Source organism: Peromyscus leucopus, chromosome 6, assembly GCF_004664715.2.
Source record: "Peromyscus leucopus breed LL Stock chromosome 6, UCI_PerLeu_2.1, whole genome shotgun sequence".
Taxonomy (NCBI): Eukaryota; Metazoa; Chordata; class Mammalia; order Rodentia; family Cricetidae; genus Peromyscus; species Peromyscus leucopus.
This window is the reverse complement of record NC_051068.1, coordinates 7575759-7599366: the sequence shown is the minus strand read 5'-3', so window position 1 is coordinate 7599366 and position 23608 is coordinate 7575759. Positions and strand designations below refer to the sequence as shown.

Genomic DNA, 23608 nt, shown 5'->3' with positions numbered 1-23608 from the left:
ATACACTTGTCGGGTACTACCGAGTAGGTGATTGGGTTTCATCATGCCTGACTAATTCTCAGGCGTGAAGGCTGACTGATAGGAAGGATTTCCTGTTGCTCCGTAACCACCCTGTATATTGCAGAGTCCAAACCTCCTGTGTACAAAAGAGTGAAGACGAAAGACATTTTCTCTTGTCACATTCTGTACTGAAGTCTATGGTAATTGTATGTTCTGGTAAACTAGTATTTACTATGTAAATTGAGATCTTGGTTTGTGGAGAAACGTAGTCATTCCTGATGGTCAGCCATCATTCTGTCTGGGTTTTAAACTTGAGAAATCTCGTTGAGTGGGAAAGGAGTATTAGTCCCGTTTATAGATTATTTCTGGGAGCACAGAACAAGGTGCTTACTTAATTTTGATCTGAGTAGGCTACTAGTACCTCTTGTGCACTGGGCAAGCTTTGCTTGGCATAGTGGAGAAAACACAGAGGGCTTTCTGTAGATGTCTGCAAGATCCCAATGGTTTTATGAGTGGAAGAGGAGAGTCTCATTCAGCAATAAAATATACTGCCTGGTCTCATCAGTGAATTCTCACTGTTGATGAGCTTAGCTGATGTAAACAGAGTTCTTGGCTCACTCCATTGACACAGCATTTACTTTTTTGGTTGTCTGTACTTTACTCCTTATCTAGTACTACCTGTACCTGGAAATGTGCAGTTCCAAAACCTTAATGGCTTGTATCTGGACTATATCTATTAGGCAAGGAGAGGGAAGTCTGCTCCAGCTGTGGGGCCACGATGATGACACCAGCTAGCTGTCCGGGCAGGCTGAGCATGTGAGCACCTGATGCGTGCCAACTCATTCCCTTCAGCAGTGCCAATCTTGAGAGACTGATTCTACGGGGAGGGGAGGGGGTGTTCCTCCCCCTAAATGCTCGGGACCAGAAATATTTGAAGTATCCGAGTTTTAAATACTGTGTACACTTTACTAACTGAGCATCCCTGATCTGAAAATGCAAAATCTGGAGCTTTTAAAGCATCATCAATGCTCACACATTTTTGACCTTGGAACATTTTAGATTTTAGAACACTTGGGATTAGGGATCTCAACCTGTATCAATTTCTTCATTTTAGGGGGAGACTGAGGCATAGAGACAGGTTTAGTAACGTGCCTGGGTGGAGTTTGAGGTGAAGTCTATGGGGTGTGGTCTTGTTATCTCTGCTGCCGCTGTGCCGTGGGGACTGGTCAGCTAAGACTTTTCTCAACCAAGTACTTTTCTCAACCAGGACTTTATTCATCTTCCCTTGACCCTCTGGAATGTGTACTTCGCCATAGGGTTTAGGTTTGTTGATACTCAGAACCAAGCATTTATGAAGCTAAGATCACTTTAAATACTCTATTCAGTAGGTGAATCAATCTTTCTGTTTTTATTATGGAAGTAAGTTTCTGCTTAGCTCATTCCCTGTCTTTTGTTATAAATTGACTTGTGTTGCAGTTGATAGGTAGAGCTGGCCATTTTGTTTTGCTCAGAGCTAATTGGCAGTTTGATTTTGAGCTTCAAATAAATTAATCATTATAAAGTATCTGAGAGTAAAGTCAGGAGGTGTATGTGTGTGTGTGTGTATAGGAACATGAAGTAATATATATGGATTGTAAATTGTGCAATCATGTATTTTACATGATGATAGAATGAGAATAGAATATGTGCATAAGGGTGTGTGTGTGTGTGGAGAGAGAGAGAGAGAGAGAGAGAGAGAGAGAGAGAGAGAGAGAACATTTTTTAGACTGTTTTTACTACTGCACAATCATATGACTATTGGATAGTGTAACTAGCTCTTCTCAAGGGACCATGAAGCTAATTGAACTTGGCTGGTGTGAGATAACTTTCTGAATTACATGTGTGGCATTCTTGTGGCACCTGTCAAGGAAGTCTTGTGGCATCCATGCAGGGGATTAGGTTCCCAAATTGCTGTGTATGGAAAACGTAAGTCAAACATTAATGTATTTCTAGGAACTCATCAGAAACTGAAGTGTGTTGTGGAATGTATTTTCTGTAATCCAGTACAAAAAAATCCATCGTAAAAAAAAAATAAAATTAGACGATAATAAATTGTGATTTTTAAAAATAATCTATAAGCATGGTATCTGAATTTGTTTTTGCAAATTTGTTGAATACAAAGAATTTCTTTAGATGTTTTGCATTAAACTGATTTATTTTCAACTTTTGTCTTTTGAAAGAGAAATTATAGCACAGAAAGAAGCCATCATTTTCTGCTGGAATCTTTGCTTTGAGCTTTGCTTTGTTGGTTTCTAGTCTTACTTTTTATCTTGGACCTGCTTATGCCCATTTGGGCCTGTTTCTGAACGACAGAGGAAAGGTAACCTCATCCACCAGCCCCACCAGCTCCAGCTCTTCAATTCCACACAAGGCCGCTACAGTAGTGCTCTTAGCACTAGCTGGCCTTCCAGCTAAGTGTGGGTTTCATCTGCAGAGGCAGTCAGGATACTAATTTGCATGAAAACCTGAAGAAACGGGAAGAGTTTTGTTGAGTCTTACTTGGTATTGTAGCCACTGAAAAGTGGAAATGGAAATGCTTTATGGTATTATTGATGTTTCCTCTCTAATGAGTATCAAGTAAACTAGGTTTTTTAAAAATGTTTTCCTCTTTTGATCCTTATCAGAATTTTACACAACCTTGGGTACATATTTAAACCAGGGATACAAACCAGACATTAACTGGTAAGAAATTATTTAAAGAATTCTTCGGTGTGCATATAATTTTACCATTTAAGACAAGCAAATGTGTATATTAATGAAATAGATATACTTTTTTTTTCCAAATAAAGAATTAGGCTGGCTGAATATTTGATACTGCCTTGCATATAAGTACCTTCCAGGCTTTGCATAGTTGATTGATACTTTTATTTAAATACATAGTACAGAATGGCAGAAATGTGTTTAGAGCCAATTCAGAAATGGTTGAAAATTCTGTTCTAATCCCACACCATAATTTACTAACATTTTCAAAGTGAAACTCAAATCAACAACCCAAACAAGGGCTTTCAAAATCAAGCCTGCTAACCCCTGTGCAGTCCAGACATACGCTGATTCCATACTCATGTGCTGAAGATTTTTGGTAGGAAAATATAATGTCTTTCCCCCATAATTAGACCATTGTGTTCCTGGAATAGCAGAAAACTGTTCATTCATTGAGCTCACCACAGTTCTTCATCTGCTTTAGTTTCCGGTCTGAGCCTGGGCGTTCCAGGCAGTGTTGTTGGCATTGGTTGGCATGATGGCATGCCCCGGGCAAAGCTGTGGATTCAGAGCAAGGCTGCAGTGCAGTACATGATGCTGTATGGGCAGGCACTGCCAGAAACATCCAGGACTCATTGTTTGAGTTCAGATTAATTTTTGGGAACAAAACATTTGAAAGCCTTTTATTCCGCCAGTTTGTTTTACTCCTGCGTTCATTCATACCACCCCCAACCCCCCACAGTGTCTCGCCCCACCATGAGAGACACTGGGAAATAAGCAGTGCAGTCTGCACGGGGAGAAGAGTGACTGGAACAGCCTGTGTATCAAGTATCAGGCTTGAAACACACACACACACACACACACACACACACACACACACACACACACACACACACACACACAGAGTTTGTGTGTGAGAGAGTTTACCATTGCTTCAGTCTGCCTTTGTTTACCAGATTTTGATAGGCTGTACCTCCTCAGATCTATAAATTATTTTACCATATTGAATTTAGTAAAATTGAAACACTACTAGCTTAGCAGAACCCCAGCATTCACGGGTTCTACCCTGTGCCCTCGTCTTTAAGGACAAGACTTGGTTTTAGCTCCCTTTGAAGCCTGTCTGTTTTGGAGAACTTGGCTTTCCTGTGGCTGACATTCCTAAGAACACTGTGATATGGGCTCTGGGACGAAGAGAAGCAGAGTGCAGTGAAGCACAGATTGAGAGAATCTGAAGGGCAGGAGTAGCTGAACTAGGTGACTGTGCTGTCCTAGGCTAGGTGCACATAGTGTCCACCCTCAGACAGAGCGGCAGCCTCAGCGATACCTTTCTCAGAAAACCAGATAGAAAGAGATCAAGAAAGACACTTTGAATTGACATGCTGGCCTCGGCACAACACACATGCATGTATATAGAACCACGTGAGTACATCAGTACATCCCACAGACACACACTGCATGCGTATAGAACCACGTGAGTACATCAGTACATCCCACAGACACACACTGCATGCGTATAGAACCACGTGAGTACATCAGTACATCCCACAGACACACACATGCATGCATATAGAACCACGTGAGTACATCAGTATATCCCACAGACACACACTTGCATGCGTATAGAACCACGTGAGTACATCAGTACATCCCACAGACACACACTTGCATGCGTATAGAACCACGTGAGTACATCAGTACATCCCACAGACACACACATGCATGCATATAGAACCACGTGAGTACATCAGTATATCCCACAGACACACACTTGCATGTGTATAGAACCACGTGAGTACATCAGTACATCCCATACATCCCATAGACACACACTTGCATGCTCATATACACATGCTCAAATAATTTTCTGAAAGATTTTTATTGCCTGTCTGTTTTGTACTTAGGCTCATAGTATTTTGTATTGAACTATCACAAGGAGCTAATCATCATAGAAAGAAATGCAATAATTGCACAGACTTCTTAATATAGTGCTTAGTATTTTATATTATACAAAATCCTCTTCTGTTGCTATGGAAGTACAGTAATTGATTTATTATGAGGAATGCTAGAGAACTATTTTTAGACAAATTATACTCATCTCCGTTAGTTGAGGTATATTAAATTAAATACCCATTAACAGGACAAAATTTATGGCTCTCTACTAATGTTTTGTTATTTTTTCTTCTCTATTTTAAAATATTATCCTGAAATTAAGACTCAGCTTATTGGGCTTAAAGGAACTACAAATAAACTCTACTTACAGGCTTCTGAATGTGCTCATTTTTATAATGTTCCTGTAGTTTGTTGTTCTTTTGTGCATGCATTGTTGTGTGTGTGATGTGTGAATTGTGTGCGTGTGTGCGTGTGTATCGTGTGATGTTTGTGTGGAGGTGGAAGGACAACTTTCAGGTGTCTGCCCTGACCTCTCCGTGTTGTTTAGAGACAAGGTCTTTTTGCCATCACAGCAGCCAGGCTGTCTAGCCCCAAAGCTCCGGAGACTCTCTGGTGTCTACCCTGCATCTTCCTTAGGAGCTGTGGCTCCAGCTCTTATGTGGGCTCCAGGGAATCCAGACTAGGGTCATCAGGCAAGTGCTGTATCCACCGAGCTGTCTCCCGGTCCACAGGTTATTGTGTTCCTCCTTGTTGCTCATCCCTCTGAACTGATACAGGAATGTCTGTATCAAAACTAGTGGGGCATTTGGTCATGTTGGGGTGGAGGGATAGATGGATAATTTATGAAAAAAGAGCAGACCTAGGAGTCTGGTAGTCAACATGAGGGCCTCAAATTCTGATATGACGAGCACCCGAGTGTGATAGCAGGAAGTGTTTTAGGGAGTAACAGCCAGCAGCGCTTTTCTAGAATCTGTGGAACTAAGTGAGGCCAGTGCTTTCAGAAGCTGGTCACCCAGAGGAACCATGGAAACCACTGGGTTCCTTTTCTCCTGGGCAAAACTGGATGGCAGTCGTGCCTCAGTCCCCAAGTGCTGGCGTTGCCGGCTTGAGTCTCCATGCCTGCCTTGTGGGGCTGGCTGTTGAGAGGGAAGCTATAACCGATTGGGAAGAATTGTTTATGAAGTCTAGGGAACAGTGTGCCGGGATGGGAAAGTGCCTTTTGTGCAGCCACACAACTGCGTCAGGCATCCTGTCACTGAGAAGGTGGCTCGTCAGCTCCCTAGGCCTTTCCGGCCTTGCCCTGCATCACCACGTTTAGCTGGAGGTATGCACCTGACTGCAGGCACTGAGGAGATGCAGAGTCCAGCCTGCTTGCTAGTGCTCATCACTGTGCAGTCCTCAGTCAGCTCCACCCCTTTCATGCTCAGACCAAGAAGCCCTGGCTGTGTAAACATGGTCTGACTAGAGGAACTCTCATTTTCTTGCTAGCTTATTCTGTGTGGCTGAGGAAAGGCCAAAATGCAAATTACATACGACTGGTCCTCTCCAAGCCCATTATTAGCAGGTCATGCCCAGTGGGCAGCTCAGAGAATGTTTATTAGCAAGCGAAACGCCTTTGTAAAATTGAAGTTCATTTTAGAAAGTTCCTGGGCCTTGGTGGAAGGACAGCTCCCCTTGGTGACAGTGGGTGCTTGTATGTAAGCAAAGCATGGGCTTTTTTTGGAGGGGGGTGTTCTTTTTTGGTTTTTCAAGACAGGGTTTCCCTGTTGTAACCCTGGCTGGCTGGCCTTGAAGTCACAGTGATCCGAGAGCTGGGATTAAAGGCGTCCCCCACTACCATCGGCCTCCCTCTTTTGATACAAGGTTTCATATAACCCTTGCTGGCCTGGAACTTGCTAAGTAGTCAAGTAACCTTGAATTCTAGGCTTCTTGTGTCTGCCCTGAGTGCTGGGATTACAGGAATGGCCTTCTGTGCCTTGTGTATGCAGTCCTGGGGTGAAAGCCAGGCTTCTTCAGCTAGGCAGGCACTCTCCCAAGTGAGCCACAGCCCTGCGCCTGCTTCCCTGTGTAACTCTTCCTGAGAGTGGAGGAAGCTGGGGGAGAGAAGGACAGCACCTCCCTCCAGAGCGACAAACACGCAGGGCCATCGGGGGCTCTGCCCTCACGATGGCCTACCATAGCTCTCCTGAGTTGCCCTATGATGAACAGTCTGTCTTTTTGATTCTCTACTCCCCAAATTATAAACTTGAATAGTATTCTTTAACAACATGGTTTGTATTTTATCTCATGATGTGATTCGAATGTAATTTAAATGCCCTTACTTGGTAGGGGCAATGTTGGGAAGTTTTTACATTGTGTGAGATCACTAGAGAGTTCCGCTAGGAATTCTGGGCACCCGTTTCTTCCCGCCTTTCCCAGAGACCTCCCTTGAATGTGCCGTTAGTGGAACAGTGAATGGTCCTTTACCCTTCATGGTGTATGGAGAGCGTCTTTCTACCTGATAGCTCAGCTGCAGCAGACAAAGCATTCTGGGAAGGGCTGGCTCTAAACTGGGGCTCACAAGTCTGATCTCTAGTACTCACATAGATGATGGGTAGGCATGGCCGCCCACTTGTAACCCCAGCATTTGGACAGTGGAGGTAGGGAATCCCCATGGCAAGTGGGCAAGCTAGACTAGCTGAGTCATCAAGAGCGAGACTGTAACTCAGTATTTAAGGGGGAGAGCGGTTAGGCAATACCAGTCTCTGGCTTCCACATGTGTGTGCCCACACAGCCATATGTACCGTGTTGCGCACATCCCTGATGCAAGGACAGATGGACATACACTCACACTTGGACATGGCTTGGAAATGCTTTTGTCTCAGTTGTGGTTTGTACTCACAGGGATTGTAGATGTGAAGTATCCGTCAGAAACCCTTCCTCAGTATTACTGAGTTGCGTTTGTGCCACTCTTCAGAGCTGAAGCTTACCGGGTCCTGGCTCACATATAAACAGGTACATCTGTGGACATATTCCGTCCCCCATCTACCATGGAAGACCAACCCAGGAAGTCTGAATTTCAGTACTGTTGACAACCACAACTGATAAGGTGGTGCCAGATGTTTTGCCTGCATAGTGCAGGTGAATCTTGTTCCTAACTCAGATTCAGAGAGCATGAAGAACAGGGCCCCAAGATCTCAGGAACCAACTTGATTCAGGTTGGAAGTGAGAATGAACTGTCTTTCATTTTTCCAAAAATCAACCTGTACCTTTTCACTTGGGTCTTCTACCTTACTCTTTCATCATTTTTGTTGCATAGACACACCAAGAACATCTGCTTGAGACATCTGGACTGGAAGCCCAGTCCATGCTGTGACACAGTGTCTGTCACAAACCTCAGGGCAAAAGCAGGGCTCCAGACGGCCCTTCCTTCCTTGCATGGCTCTTTGCCCCGTGCCTGGCTCATTTTGCAGTCCTTTCCCCACAGTTAGGAGTGGAAATGCTCCTCTTTGATGTCACTGTACCCTTGGCTTCCTGCATAGCCTGACCCTCACATTGGGTGTAACAAAGGTGTGCTGAATTCAACAGAGCGTCAAAGAGAGTTTGAAAAACGAGTTCAAGATTGAGTTACAGGCCCCTGCCTGGGACCTGATCTCTTTGACAGTCTTGAAGCTTTGTATCTGTGGTTCTGAATTTAAATCGGTTCTTTCAAACCTGTGTTAACACAGTGCACATTGCAGTGAACAGCTAGCTCACCAACTTTTACCATTCACTGCCAGTGTGAGGGTTTTAAATGTTCTCAACTACCTTGAGAGTAATTGCTACCCTGCAGTACCAAAGCTGTTTGCCTCTTTAAAGAAAAAGCTGAGCCTTGTGTGGTAGTTGCTTATTTTTATGGATCTCTTGTGGAATCTGGGTGACTGTTCTTTCCACATCTTGCATAATAAATGTTTATTGAATTGAAATCAATAAAATATTAACTAATGTATTATAGTAGTGCATATTCACACAGAAACTATATAGATTATTCTAAAACACTGAAGTCTAAGCCACTTGGTAAAAAGTTTTTTAGATAGATGTCTTGAGTTTATTTAAGCTAAAGGAAGTTGGGATTTGAGCTCCAAGTCTTAATGTGAGAGCTAAACCCTGGTCTTTTGTTGCCTTTGAACTTGTTTTGCAACTCAATTATTAGAGGAGTGCTATGAAAGAAAACCTAGGTTTTAAACTGACAGCAGGTAGACTATGAACCCTGAGTCCCGTCTTCTGAGAAGAGAAGATGGCAGACAGACCATGGACCCTGAGCCCCGTCTTCTGAGAAGAGAAGATGGTAGACAGACCATGGACCCTGAGCCCCGTCTTCTGAGAAGAGAAGATGGTAGACAGACCATGGACCCTGAGCCCTGTCTTCTGAGAAGAGAAGATGGTAGACAGACCATGGACCCTGAGCCCCGTCTTCTGAGAAGAGAAGATGGTAGACAGACCATGGACCTGAGCCCCGTCTTCTGAGAAGAGAAGATGGTAGTGACATGTATCTGAATTCCCTGCCCAGCTCTGCGTTAGTTCTTGGTAGTGATTTACTTCGGGTGGAAGCTCTGGGAAGGATTTGCTGTTATGGTCATTTGCTTTTAAGGACAGTGGTTGAGCCAGAGCAAGAATTTTTGTCCTAAAGACAATGTTCAGTGTAGGAGATCCACTTTCAGAAAGCAAGGGCTGGCCCTTTCACACATTCAGCTATCCTAGCACACTGAGAAAGTTAGGCACACCCAACTCTTGAAGGTTTCCTAGAAACTAGACCAAGGAACAGGGAATTTGGGGAGAGAGGAAGTTATGATTAGGGGTATGGGGATAGATACCAAAACGAAGGGAAGCAACCACTTTTTCTCTTTTTGTTTCTTGCTATCTAAGTTGTAATTTACATATTTATATATTTTTATCTACTTAAAACAGGATATAATTTTGCAGCTAAAAGATAGAAATATTGGGAGAAAAAAAAGATGTGAAGGGCAAAACAGGTTACTTGCTGTCTTGGCTTTTATGGCCAGTAATTCTGCTGGAATCCTTTGTTTACATCATTTGCTCCTCTTTTAGATGCAGTGTTAAAGTTGCCAAGTCAGCAACTTTTTGCAGAGGGGCTGTTGAGTCCCACTATCCTGTCCTCAGGACGACCCTTGGAATTAGCAGGAGCTCTCCTCTTGGGGGTGGGGGGGCTGTAGCAGCAGAGGCCAGACACAAACACAAGCTTCCGGAAGGATAGGGCTATGTTCTGCAAGTCAACTTTTCGTCTCTGGGAATGTATGTTAGAAAGAGCAGTGTGCCTTCATTTTGCTGGTCAGTGCCTAGCTTCTGAGTGACGCTCTGAGGGGACATGAGTATGCGTCAGTGTTGGAGGCCTTGTTTTCATGTTTGTGTGTCCATCCTGAAGCCCTTAGCTGCTTGTAGATGGGATGTATTTTCCCATCTCTGCATTGCAATGTTTGGAAGTGGCATTGTCCCAGTATGCGCTGTCTTCTATGTTCAGTTCTGTTGTCTTACCTGTCATTGATTATATGAATAATGTTTTATTATTAATATTACTACTTTTCAGTGAGGTGAATGCATGTATGTTATGTTTAGTTTCGTGGCATGTACCTCGTCACTGTGTTATGTAACCACCATCTCTAGTTTTAGAACGTTTTCATCTCTGCAGAAGGAACTCTACCTATTGGGCAGGTGTTTTTTAACCCTCCGGTCCTCCTCTGTTTCCCTCACCCTGTCCCTACTCTTGACACCCATCAGTCAGTTCTGCCTGTGTGGATTGATTATTTTTGTTATTACTTATATACTGGAGATCGAACCCAGAGCCTCGTACATGGTCAGCAGGCAGTCACTCACTGAACTATAACCGGTGTCCCTCTGTGGATTGATTTCTCTCTCTCATGTTTCTTGTAATTAGAATCACATATAGTATGACAGTGGTGACTTTAATGTTTCCAAGGTTCAGCCACTCATGAGTGGCAGTGCTGGTTCCTTTTTATAGATGATGCTATTGCATTATTTGGACACCACACATTTTACTGGCCTATTCATCCCCCAGCAGATATTTTGGTTGTGCCTCTTGTGAGCAGTGCTCCTGTGAGCATGCCCACGCCTGTATTTACTTGAATACCTGCTTTAGTTTTTTTGGAGTATATAATCAGTAGGGGAATCCATAAACATGTTAGCTAGCTCTGGCTGGCTGGAACTCACCGTGTAAACCAAGTTAGCTTCTAGTAGACATCAGGTCCTAAGTAGTGGTGTTTTTAACATTAAGAGGAAGTAGTGTTCCAGCTCTCACTTTGGTTCTCCTCAGCAATATACGAAGTTCTAGTTTCTCTGTACCAACGCACATCCTCTCCACCCCCATCTGCGTTAACATGGCTGTTGCTGGGATGTCAGGAGGCATTCTACTAGGGTTTGAGCTGAACCCTCTCCTGACTGACGATGCTAAGCCATTTTCAGGTGCTGCTTGTGACTTATAATTCTTCTGAGAAATGTCTGCTCAGTTCCTCTGCCCATCTTTGAGTTAGGTGGTGTTTTTTTTTTTTTTTCCTTTTCTGTTGATGTGTAAGAATTCTTTATATTCTAGATAGAAGTCTCTGATCAGATGGAATTTGCATTTTGCCCATTCTCCAGTTTTTGTTTTCTTGGCGCTGACTAATGCATAAAGGTTTGAATTTTGATGGAGTTCAGTGTCTCTTCTGTCTCTTGTACCTGTGGTATCTGTCATGCCTGACTCACTTCAGTACAGTCATGAAGACCAAGTCCCATTTTCATCCATGAAAACTAGGTCCATGACCTGATAGTCAATAGTCAATAGTCAATAGTCACTAACAAAGTAGTGGAGAGAGCCTGATCCCTAGATGATGAAGAAAGCAAGCCTGTGCTTCTTAGGAAGGGATGACAGTGGAATGCGGCGGGCATTCCCAAACACAGATGATCAGGCAGAGATGGCAAACTCCCTGGGAGGCTAGTGTTGGGGAGGACAGTGGGCTCACACTGCCACTGTGCAAGAGACTTGCTTCCTTTAGCTTATGGGGGCCGGGATTACTTCAGGAGCTTGCGTAACCCTGAGGTTCCACAAAACAGTTGCATTTGAGAAGCCATTGTAGTGTGTCTGAAATGGCCTTGCAATGGCTTTGATGATGGTGTTAGGAGGAAGAAAGGACAAGTATGTGGAAGTGGTTTAGCATCTCCTGATGTGAAGGCCAGGAAGAAAACTTTTCTAGCTGTAAATCACTTGCCCTATACTCCTTAGCATTGGCACAAATGGCTTTACCAGTTTTCAGGGTTACACTTGGGGTTAAGAGACCATTATTAACTTGGTATACATTGTGATAATTAAAAATCCATCCCTCACCAGGTGGTGGCAGCACACACCTTTAATCCCAGCACTCAGGAGGCAGAGGCAAGAGAATCTCTGTGAGTTCAAGGCTAGACTGCTCTACAGAGTGAGTTCCAGGGCAGCCGGAACTACACAATGAAAGCCTGTCTTGAACCCCTACACTCCCTCCATCCAAAAGCCATACTTCATTGGCTTGCAGAACTGTGAAACATTTGATATTTTGCCAACAGGAAGAGTTGCCCGTTAAGTAAATAGTGTACATTGTATACACTTGTTGACTTTATGTATTATAAGGACATAAGGTATTTTAAGAACATATTCCATATAATTTAATAACAAAAAAGACAATGCAATAAATAGCAGTCCAGAAGGGTCCTGGGCTGAAGAGATGACTTAGTGGTTAAGAGCTACTGGTTGCTTTTCCAGAGGACCTGGGTTCAAGTCTCAGCATCTGCTGGTTGGCTCACAACCATCTGTAACTCGAGTCCTAGGAGATTCTTGGATACTAAACACACGCAGTACACAGACATAGATGTAGGCAAAACATACACATAAAATTTAAAAAAAGGTTTTAAAACATTATCAAAAGCATTGTGAAATAGTAATGAGATATGTACTCATTATGCTCATGCTACTTTTGCAGGTATTAATGAATTTAATCTTTAAGCCTGACCTTATGAAGTAGCCATTCTATTTTCACTTATAGCTGTTAAGAAGTGAGACTCAGAGAGGCCAAATGAGTTCATTGTTCAAGGGCACACAGGTATGAGACCAGGGGAAGTTCCTGCTCCTAGAACTGGTTCTGTGGAGCTAAGTGCATTGATCTTTGGATTTCAAAGAAAGTACGGTTCTTTTTAAATGAATCAGTTCAAATGAGGGTTCAAAGGAAATTCCCATGTCTTGATGGCTGTGCTAAAGATGTTGAAGCTGGTGAGGAGGATGGACTTAGAAACCAACACCTTTAGTGGTTGCCCTATAAGTTTAATTCCAATTAAAAATAAAATGGTGTCATACAGTGATCCTTTGTTTTGGTAACGGGGGCATGGTAGGTTTCAGGGTTTTGAAAATGCTAAGCCTGTGCTCCACCACTGAGCTGTGATGCACGCCACCCTCTTATTGCTTTTGGTTACAGACACACATGAGACCACTGGGTTTGTGAGTGTAGTGATGCTCAGAGTTCAGTCCATGAACTTGCAGTGAACACTCATTTGAAATTTCTGTGATGCCCGACCTGCTCACGCCTTCCCACCCCACCGTGTCCTCTCCTATCATGGTTGCAACACTGTGATGTGAAAAGTGCATCATGCTTCCTTGTAAATGCAGTGATTGGGTGACAGCATCGTCTCCTTTTGCCAAGAAGAGTGGTGTAGTTTTGGGGATTTTGTCCAGCTGTGCTGTTTTCACTGTCAGCAGCCCGACACCCACCAGGAGAAAGTCAATAAACAACACAGCCTCATCTCACAGTGAAACCCGTAGATCTGGGTCCCATTAGGGGAGCGTTTCTGAGTCCATATGAGAGCTAGCTGTGGGAGGTCAGTTCTAAGGCTCCTTCACTTGGAGGGAAGTGGCTGAATTGTAGGATCCTTGTAAGGGTGCCAAGTTGTTTTTGGTATGTGGCAGTTAGTTTGTGATGAAACATTAACCCAAACTCCGTTTTAGGTAACTGTTAACCTTGTCATTCATTAGATGGCCTTAATCATGTGATTAGCATTCATTGGTAGAGTGCTTGGAAAGCATGCACAAAACTCTGGTAGGATCTCAGTGTTGCATAAAACTGGGCATGGTGGGAGTTCCAGATCAGCCTGGACAACGTGAGACCCTGTCTCCAAACAAGTAGTTGAGGGGGGACAACAGCAAAACATTCATTGAATTAACTCTGTTAGTTTATTGTGTTACTTTGAAAAAGTAGAATTTTCTTCAGCATGAAACTCTTAATGTTACCTAATTTTAGAATATGATCTATTTTTTCTCTCACTTAATGAGAGACAGACAAAATAGTTGATTGATTTTGTTGTTTATGATATTGGGGATTAAACCTAGGATCTTAATACATATTAAACAAGTGTTCTGCCACTCAGCCATACCCCAAGCCCTTTAAAAAAATACCCCAGCTCTTTATTTTCAAGTAGGGTTTAATGAAGTTGCCCAGGCAGGCCTTGAGCTTGTGATTTTTCCTGCCTTAGCTGCTCAACTAGCTGGATATAGGACTGTACTACCAGGTCCAGCAGGTTTGGAGTGTTTTAAGGATTTTATACCTTTTATATTAATGGAAGGTTATAATAAATTATTGAAAATAAAAAAATCACACACAAAAAAAATCACATGAAATCTTAAATCCAAAGCCTACAGGAGCTTTTGAACCTAAAAATTTTCACTTCAAAAATGTGTTTATGTATATTAATTACAATATACTTTTTTAAAAGGTAGAGTTGGAGTTTGTTAGGAGATTTGAACTATTCTAATATTGTCTTTTAAAGCCAAGAGGAAAAGTCTTTTGTTCCATTCTGTTAGCCTGGCTTTAACAGAATAGTTTTGGTCTATGGAATTTCTGGCCTTTAGGGAGTTGTTAAATATTAATAGAGATGGTTATAACCTCCTTGTTGTTGCTGGTTTTGTTTGTTTCCTTGACTTGTATAGCCAGGAAATTATTTCACCCATGGTTTTAAGTAGTTATGGCATGTTAAAAATCTCAGTGATTACATTGAATGATGTGTGTCTCTTCATGTATTAATATTTTGCTTTTATAACTTTCAGGACCTGCTGAAGTTCCCATGATGTCACCCAATGGGTCCATTCCTCCCATCCATGTGCCTCCAGGTTATATCTCACAGGTATGACAGTTGACTGGCATCTGCACTCACTAGTACACTGCTATTTTTCCATCAAAATACATGTCAAGGCTTAACACATATCCTTTGTGAGTTAATTTAGTCACACTGATGCTAGGATTGACCTTGTTGCTTTCTGTTGCTGTAGTAAAAACACCTACCAAAGCAACTTGGGAAGGAAACTGGTTTATTTTAGCCTACAAGTTACAGTCCATCATGGAGGGAAGCCAAGGCACAGGAACTCAAGGAAGGGACCAAAGCAGAACCATAAAAGCATACTACAAACTGGCTTGCTCCCAGCCTCACAATTCAGCTATCTTTCTTATACATCCCACGACTGCTAGCTTAGGGGATGGTACCTCCCACAGTGAGCTGGGCGCTCCTGCATCAGTCAATAATCAGAAATGGTCCCACAGACACAAACACGCCATAGGCCAGCTAACGGAGGCAGTTCTTCTGCTGAGACCTCGTCTTCTACATGTGTCAAGTCGACACCAAGTGTAACCAGGAGGGAGTGCTATCACTTTGTGGCATTGCTCAACACTTCCCAGGTTTTGCCACCTGAAGTACCAGAGTAAGAGAGAGGGAGACAGAAGGGTGGCGGCCGTCAACTGTAAGTTCAGTGCACACCTAATGTCTGTATGAATGCTTCTGTGAAACCCTCTGTTTTAAACTTTTCCTCCCATCTCTCCTATGACTCAGTTAGCTCAGGTTGAACACACCATATAGCCCAGGATAGCTTTGAACTCCCGATCTTCCTCTCCTGATCCTCTTGGCTGCACCTCTTGATGCAGGGTTACAGGTGTATACTACCACATCCAGCTCAAGACAAAAGTTTTAAAGGATAAAATTTTACTCCTGTGTTTGGATAAGAGGTAGAGGTTGAGAAGTTAGAGGTTTAGAGTGCCTGGGGAGTTTGGGGTGCCAGGGGCTGTCTGTATATTTTGAGTTTTTGTTCAAGGCTCAGCCAATCCTTCTGTCTCACCATTTCTCACTAACTAAAGATTTTTCTTCATTTTTACCTCCTTGTTGGTTATTCTTAACTGTAAGAACATCATACATACATTGGAAAAATAGGGAGAAAACTTGAGAAGAATAGGAAAATACAGTTTTACTCAGAGATGATAATCACTGTTAGCACTTTTTTGGGGCCTATTCCACATACCCCTCCTCTTTTTAAAAATGTTCCTTGGTACCTGCCTATACCTTAAAAATATTTAAAAATCAGTAATTTTCCATTATTAATATTTTTGGGTTTTTTTTTTTTTTTGGTTTTATTGGCACCTACTTAGGAAAATTGTTGAAGCTCAGGCAAGGATCAACAAAGATTTATCTTTCTTTGATGTGAAAACCAGCCATTTCTTCACCGTGCAAGGCATACTACAAGCACTCTGATTTCAATTTTCTCCACCCTTACTTTCGTGTGAGCCGACTGGACGTTTTTCAAGTTGCCAGGTTGTTGGCCAGTTTTCCAACTGTTATAAATAAATGGCTTGTTTTACACAAGTCTCTGTACATAAGACTCACAAGAGGAAGAAAGGGTACAGACCAGACTCTTGACGGGGGTGGCGTGATGGATGACATTCACATCACCAGTCGCTCAATGGAGAGGAAGAAGGAATGTCAGGGTTCTATTCTGTCCCCTGCACATTTATTTTGAGAAAGTGTTTCAGCCCATTGAACACAGTATGGTTCTCACCGTTATGACAGCCAAAATAACACCTCCCTTTATGCTAAAGGCCATTAAGGAATACTAGTTAAAATTGGACACTCTAACGGGCAGACGCTGTGCTTCACAGTTTGCCTGCTCTTGCTAGTGATGTTGCCGTTGTTATAGTAAATGCAGAGTATTTGTGGGGAATCCTAGGAGAGAGAAGAGAGACATTTTCTACCTTAGGATATTTCTGATTCTGAAGAACTTCAATTAAAGTCGAAAGGGTAAAAGCAGGGCTGTAAACTGATGATTGAAGTACATTGACATCCTTCCCAGCTGACAGTTCTGCTAGGAAATGCGAGAAGATTCTGGAAGTATATAGTAAGGATGGAATAATTGTGATTGAGGATTGGAAGGGAAGAGGAGGACACGGTTGTGAGGCTTGTGACCACCTGTGTGTGGTAGACTGTTTTTCAGGGCCTGGAGTTGAAGTCAGGAACGCAAGATCTTGTCAATAAGTTCCCCTTCATTGGGGAGCTGTGTCAGGTGGGCTTTGGAGCACAGGGCGTGCCATGAGTTTCTTAACCTTCAGCAGTAGGTTGTATCTTTAACAGAATGTCATGGGGAAATGTCGGAGAAAAACAGGTTGTTGATAGTATGAAAAAAATTCAATTTAAAAGGCAATAGAATGTATGTTCATCTTCCAGAGCTGGACAAATTCCACACTTACAGGAACAAGGAGGGTGGAACCTAGGAAAAATCATCTGGGGAAACTTGTCATCAGCAAGAGATCTAAGGAGCAAGAAACATAGTTGTGAAGCTGTGGGAAGAGAGTGCAAGAGTCAGGGTTTCTGGTGCTGTCAAGAGACGCCATGACCAAAACCAAGCTGGAGAGTAAATGGGTTTATTTGACTTACATGTCTGTGTTACTGTTCATTACCAAAAGGAAGTCAAAACGGGGACTCAGAGCAGAATCCTGTAGTCAGGAACTGAAGCAGAGGCCATTGGAGGGGTGCTGCTTACTGGCTTGCTCCTCATGGCTTGCTCAGCCTGCTTTCTTAAAGACCCAGGACCAGCAGCCCAGGGATGGCCCCAAACAATGGTCTGGGCCCTCCCCTGTGATCACTAATTGGGAAAATGCCCTACGGTCCGATCCCGTGGCAGCATTTTCTCAACTGAGTTTCCCTCTTTCAGATAACTCTAGTTTATGTGTCAAGTTGACATAAGATCAGCCAGTACAGAAAGAATCAGAAAAACAAAGAGAAGTCCCACTGTAGCTGGATGTTTGTCAGGAGTGCCTAGAACCCGTCAGTTCTGTGTTCTCCCCAGTGTCCAGTCCTGAAGCATGCGTGGGTGTCTTACTCAGCTCTGGAGCCCACTTAAAATTAGAGTTGTATAGCTAGGTAGGTGGGACAATTGCCACTCAGCCTTGTTCACCCTCATGGTGTTCTGTCAGCCACATTGCAGCATGGTAAAAATCTGTCTGTAGACGATAACTTTTCATCTCTTAATTGTGTGTATTTGTGCTCATTATTTTGCCATCGTAAATACTTAGAGATCTTGTTTGTGTAGTAGTTCAGCCACCCTTTCTGGCCCGGTGGTCTTCCTGGTAGAGGTGGTCCTTTAAGAAACAGCCATTCTGGAACACCAAAGGGTGTAATACATTTTATATTATGATACACACACACACATATATACACACACACATATATATGTCCCCAAGAACTATCATTACTTCATGTGGATTGTAGCTTAAGACACAGGGCCCTGGCTGCCATACAGTAGGCTCTTAGTGAGTGTATAAATGAAGCTTGGGCCTGGGGAGGTACCTCAGTTGTTAAGATGCATACTGCATATCACTTGGGCCAGTGGCGTACTTCACAGATGGTGATGATGGCTCTGGAAGAGTATGTTCTCCAGGGATCTTGTGCTGACTTAGTTTTCATATATACCCTCTGTGTTATTCATACAGTAGAACTGCCTCACATTGCCTTTCTCAGAACACAGCCATTTGTTTTTAAGAAAAATTTTTTTATTCATTTTACACACCAATCAAAGATTCCCCTCTTCCTTCCTCCCCCTACAAACCCCCCATTCCCCCTACAAGAAAGCAATACCTCCCCTGGGGAGACACGACCAAGTCCTTCCCCCTGCCTCGAGGCTGCACAAGGTGTCCTGTCACAGGTAGTGGGCTCCAAAAAGCTCGCTCATGCACCAGGGATGGATTCTGATTCTACCACCAGCTCCCCCCACCCCCAAGGAGATCAAGCTACACAACTGTCTGGCCATGCAGAGGGCCTACTCCAGTCCCATGGAGGCTCCACAGCTGTTGGTCCAACTTTCATGAGTTCCCACTAGTTTGGTCTGGTTGTCTCTGCAGGTTTCCCCATCATGATCCTGATGCACTTGCTCATAGAATCCCTCTTCTCTCTCTCTGGCTGGACTTCCTGGAGCTCTGCCTGGTGATTGGCTGTGGATCTCTGCATCTACTTCCATCAGTCACTGGAGAAAAGCTCTGTGATGACAGTTAGGGTATTCACTGATCTGATCACTGGGGTAAGCCAGTTCAGTTCAGGCACCCTCTCCACTATTTCTAGTAGTTCAAGCTGGGGTCATCTTGGGGATTCCTGGCAACCTCCCTAGCACCGGGTTTCTCTATCCCCATGATGTCTCCCTCTATCATGGTATCTCTTTCATTCTTTCCCCCTCCCTCCCTGTTCCAGCTCAACCATCCCATTCCCTTATGCTCTCATCCCCTATCCCCTACCCTCCATTGCCCACCCTTCATCCCCAGTTTACTCATGGAGATCTTATCTATTTGTCCTTCCCAGGGTGATCCATGCATTTTTCTTAGTGTCTTCCTTGTTAGCTAGCTTCTATGGAGTTGTGGGTGGTTGTCTGGTTATCCTTTGCTTTACTTCTAGTATCCACTTATGAGTGGGTACATACCATGTTTGTCCTTCTGAGTCTGAGTTACCTCACTCAGGGTGATATTTTCTAGTTTCATCCATTTGGCTGCAAATTTCATGATGTTGTTGTTTTTCTCTGCTGAGTAGTACTCCATTGGGTATATGTACCACATTTTCTTTACCCATTCTTCAGTTGAGGGGCATATAGGTTGTTTCCAGGTTCTGGCTATTACAAATAATGCTGCTATGAACATAGCTGAGCATGTGTCAATGTGGTATGATTGAGCATTTCTTGGGTATATGCCCAACAGTGGTATAGCTGGGTCTTGAGGAAGATTGATTCACAATTTTCTGAGAAAGTACCACACTGATTTCCAAAGTGACTATATAAGTTTGCACTCCCACCAGCAGTGGAGGAGAGAACATATCCTTTTGTTAAGTGATGTATAATTACATGAGAGATGTTCAAGGAGAATAATAGAGTACCTAATATCTGAAAAATAGCGGTATCAGAATGGTGTATATCTTCAGGTAATGAAACGTTCTAAATGTGTGTTTAAGAAAGAAGCCGATCGTCTCCAGCATCGCTGCGGAATGACTAGATACTCACACCTACAACATTAGTGACATTGCACCCTCACCTCACATCCTGCACGAACATCAGCTCACAATGGGTTGGAAACAAAGCTAAACACTAAAACTATACAATTTGGGGAATATATGTTCATCACCTTATTATTTACAATGGATTCCTAGATATGACAATATGAACCATAAAGTAAAAAGAGGAAAGGTAATATTAACTGTTTATAAATTGAATTTCTTTTTTTGAGACAGGGTTTCTCTGTGTCGTTCTGGCTATCCTGGAACTGGCTTTGTAGACCAGGCTGGCCTTGAACTCACAGAGGTCTGCCTGCTTCTGCCTCCCAAGTGCTGAGATTAAAGGTGTGCACCATTACCACACAGACTATAAATTGAATTTTTGTGTATTGCAGAAGATATCAAAAGAAAAGTCCAAAGACAGCTGAAAATAAGAAAACATATATACATATCTATTTTGTAAGAAGTGACATGTATCTATCAAATGTAAAGACCTCCTGTGACTGCAGAGTGAAAAGACAACATAATTCAAGAGTGGGCCATGAGGACCGAGAGTCTAAGTACCCTGCCTGGGCCACACAGCAGGACACTGTCTGAATGAACCAGATACTGGAGGTGTAGGTCAGTGGTAGAGCTTTGGCCTTCCATACCCAAGGCCCTGCGTGCATACCCAGCACTGCAAAATAACCTGTCAAGCAAACAAAACAAAAGGGCTAAGGACATTCTCCATGTGGTGGCGCACAGGCCAGCAGGAGGGAAAGGTCCGTCATGTGTCCGTCACACACTCGGAGGTGGCTGTGTAACAGAAGAGAGAGAGTACCAAGAACTCCTAACCCAAGGCAGCAAGGAACACTCCTCCACTGTATCTGCTGGTGTCAGATAGTCGACCCACTCTGGACAAATGTCCCAAATGGTGAAGCAGGGTTACCACGTGACCCAGCAGCAGCATCCTTAGGTGTCTAGGCAGAGAGACTGGAAAACACCTGACTGTGCAAACACATGCACACAAATGTTCCTAACAGCTGGTCACAGTGACCTCTAGGTGGGAACAGCCCACAAGTCTGTCAGCCTGTGAACTGATAGGTGACCATAACAGAATCTGTAACAGGAAAGAACTGAATTGAAAAGAAGCTAGGCACAAAGCTGCATAGTGTGCCATCCTGTGTATGTCAAATATCCACTGTTAGCAAATCCACAGAGACCTAGTGATTGCCAGGGCCTGGGGAGGGAGTGATGCAGAGTGACCAAGTGCTGATGGGTGGCTGTGGTGTGGGTTTGGGTGATGGAACTGCTCAGAAAGTATGTAGTGGTGATGGTGTTCAGGCTTGTGACTATGCTCAAGTCTGCTGAATCAGACGCTTCCAAAGGATGGACTTTGTGCTGTGTAATCATATTCAGCAAAGCTGTTACAAAAGACAGTGATAAACTTACTGCACTCTGAAAAGGCGGATAGTAACAGTAGCCGGGGGAGGCCTGCCTTCCTCCTTGGTGCTTTTGGTGTGGCAGAGGGGCCTGGAGTTTCGGTGACATTGCACACTGCCAAGTGGTTAGTGATGTCGGTAACATTCACCATCTGGCTACATCTGAGGAGCCGGAGGGTCAGACTGCAACCCAGGCATGTCTGAATGTACTGGGTTCTTTTCCTTTGCCCACCGTCTGCAAGTCAGTGCCAGAGCCTGCCCTGATGGAGGCATTCCTGCCTGGCAGTGTGCCACTGTGCAGTGCACCTGCAACGTGTCTGCAACACACAGGTACCTGTGGCTTGTGCGTGGACGGTCTGTTGGTGTAAGACAACTGGGGAGGGGGGAGGGAGGCAGAGCGGATAGAGATGTGTTACCACACGAGCGCCTCAGGGTGGAGAGACTGCTTGAGGGTAGCAGAAAATGGTGTGCAACTGAGGGGCCTTTAAGAGACAGACTGGTACTTTCAGTAAATACATGCATGACCTGCTCATGTCAGTCATGTGAGGGTGACCTTAGAGGAGATGGACGGACGGACGGACGGATGGACGGACGGACAGGCACAGCGATAGGCCGCTGTGGAAGTGCTGTTGGTGCCCCAGCCTGCATTTCTTTAGGTGAGGAAGACTGCCCCAGGGACCCAAGAGCCACCGTGGCCTGAGCACCAGGAACTTGTCATGTGACTGGTGACTTCTGACAAACGGACTTCACACGGTTGGGGTGTGTACATGATGCTTTAATTTTGATTAGATTATGGAGTTGAGAAAGATTTGAGAAAAAATTCACCTGGCCTTTTCAACGTGAGAGGGCGCTCAGTTGTTAGAAAGCGCACATAGTAAGATGGTGTGTTCACTATCTTCCTTTCTGTTCTGAGGAAGTATTGACAAGCAGCGCTGCACATCACAGGCGAGGCACAGAGGCAGGGGCGTGAAGCAGCTAGTCACGTGGCACCCGCAGTCAGGAAGAAGAAAGAGATGAATGTTGCTGCCTGCTCTTTCTCTTCTCTTTATTCATTCTGGGATCCCAGCCTGTGAAATGTGCCACCCACACTTAGGGTAGGGCTTCCTTGATAAGCTGCATAGAGAAACTGCCTCACAGACATGCCAGGGCTTTGTTTCCATGGTGATTGCGCACCCTGACAGGCCTGGCCGTCAGGAATCAGCATCGCCAAGGGAATTTAGTCCTTTTTCCCGTCACACTGTCACCACCCTCATCTAAAAACACCCAGAGTGTGGTTCTCAACCTGTGGGTCACAATCCTTCCAAGGGGGTCTCCCAAGACCATCAGACAACAGACATTTACATTGCGATTTATAACAGTAGCAAAATTACAGTTATGAATTATCAACGAAAATAACTTCCTGGTTGGGAACTGTATCAAGGGTCACAGCATGTTCGGCAGGACTCTTCGCGCATCTGGAATAATGTGTCCGTTAGTGGAGGCCTCTGCCCAGATTCGTGATCACGTCCCTCTCCACCCTTGCCTTTCTTTTGCTGCATACATGGAGGCCTACTTGAGGTGGTAGAAGTTTGTGGCCTTCGGTGTAGGCTTCCTAATGAAAAGACCACTCTGGTCACTCCAGACTCGGGCGGGTCCTGTCCTGCTGAGCACACATCACGCAGACTGAAGCAGGGTCCTTCCGTTGGCTGTTGGCTGTGGTGCCCTGGTTCCTTCCCACCGTCATTAGCCTTCTGGACAGTCTATGTGTAAAAATGTCTGAAGCATATGCCCTGAGCCTTATTTTCCACATTTTGCAGTAATAGTTTACGATGGCTTGTTCAGGTGTCGTAGGAAAGCTTCCTGTTGACAGAAAGATCTGAAAAGCATATGGAAAGGGTTGAGCATCCAAGTGGGTATATCCTGTCATTTGGGAAGCCGCTCTTTCTCCAAGATGACAGAGGTAAAGAACGTAATTGGTTAGGATGAGCGTCTTTTTATTTTGACAGCAGAGGTATTCTCCTTACCTCTGTCCATCCTTTGGGAATGTTAGTTAATGGTCATTATACACTGAATTAGATAATCCTGTGGCCTGGTAAGAGAAAAGAAATAGAAAGAAAAATGCATCTAAATTTGACTTATGGGCCAACAAAGATGGCTCAATGGGGAATGTGCTTGCCACCAAGCCTGACAACCTGTGTGAGGTCCCTGGAGCCCTCAGGAGAGAAGGAGACAGTCAACTCCTGCAAGCT

General features: G+C 44.0%; 1 protein-coding gene across 4 annotated transcripts in view; it reads left to right on the top strand.

The window, feature by feature from the left end:
• The window catches only part of Fndc3b (fibronectin type III domain containing 3B), a 318394-nt gene that overhangs the window by 156430 nt on the left and 138356 nt on the right, over positions 1-23608 (top strand). For all 4 annotated transcript variants that reach the window (XM_028875811.2, XM_037206506.1, XM_028875812.2 and 1 more), the window contains one exon: positions 14723-14799. In XM_028875811.2, coding sequence (XP_028731644.1) covers positions 14723-14799 — 77 coding nt within the window. The remainder of the gene's footprint in view (positions 1-14722; positions 14800-23608) is intronic.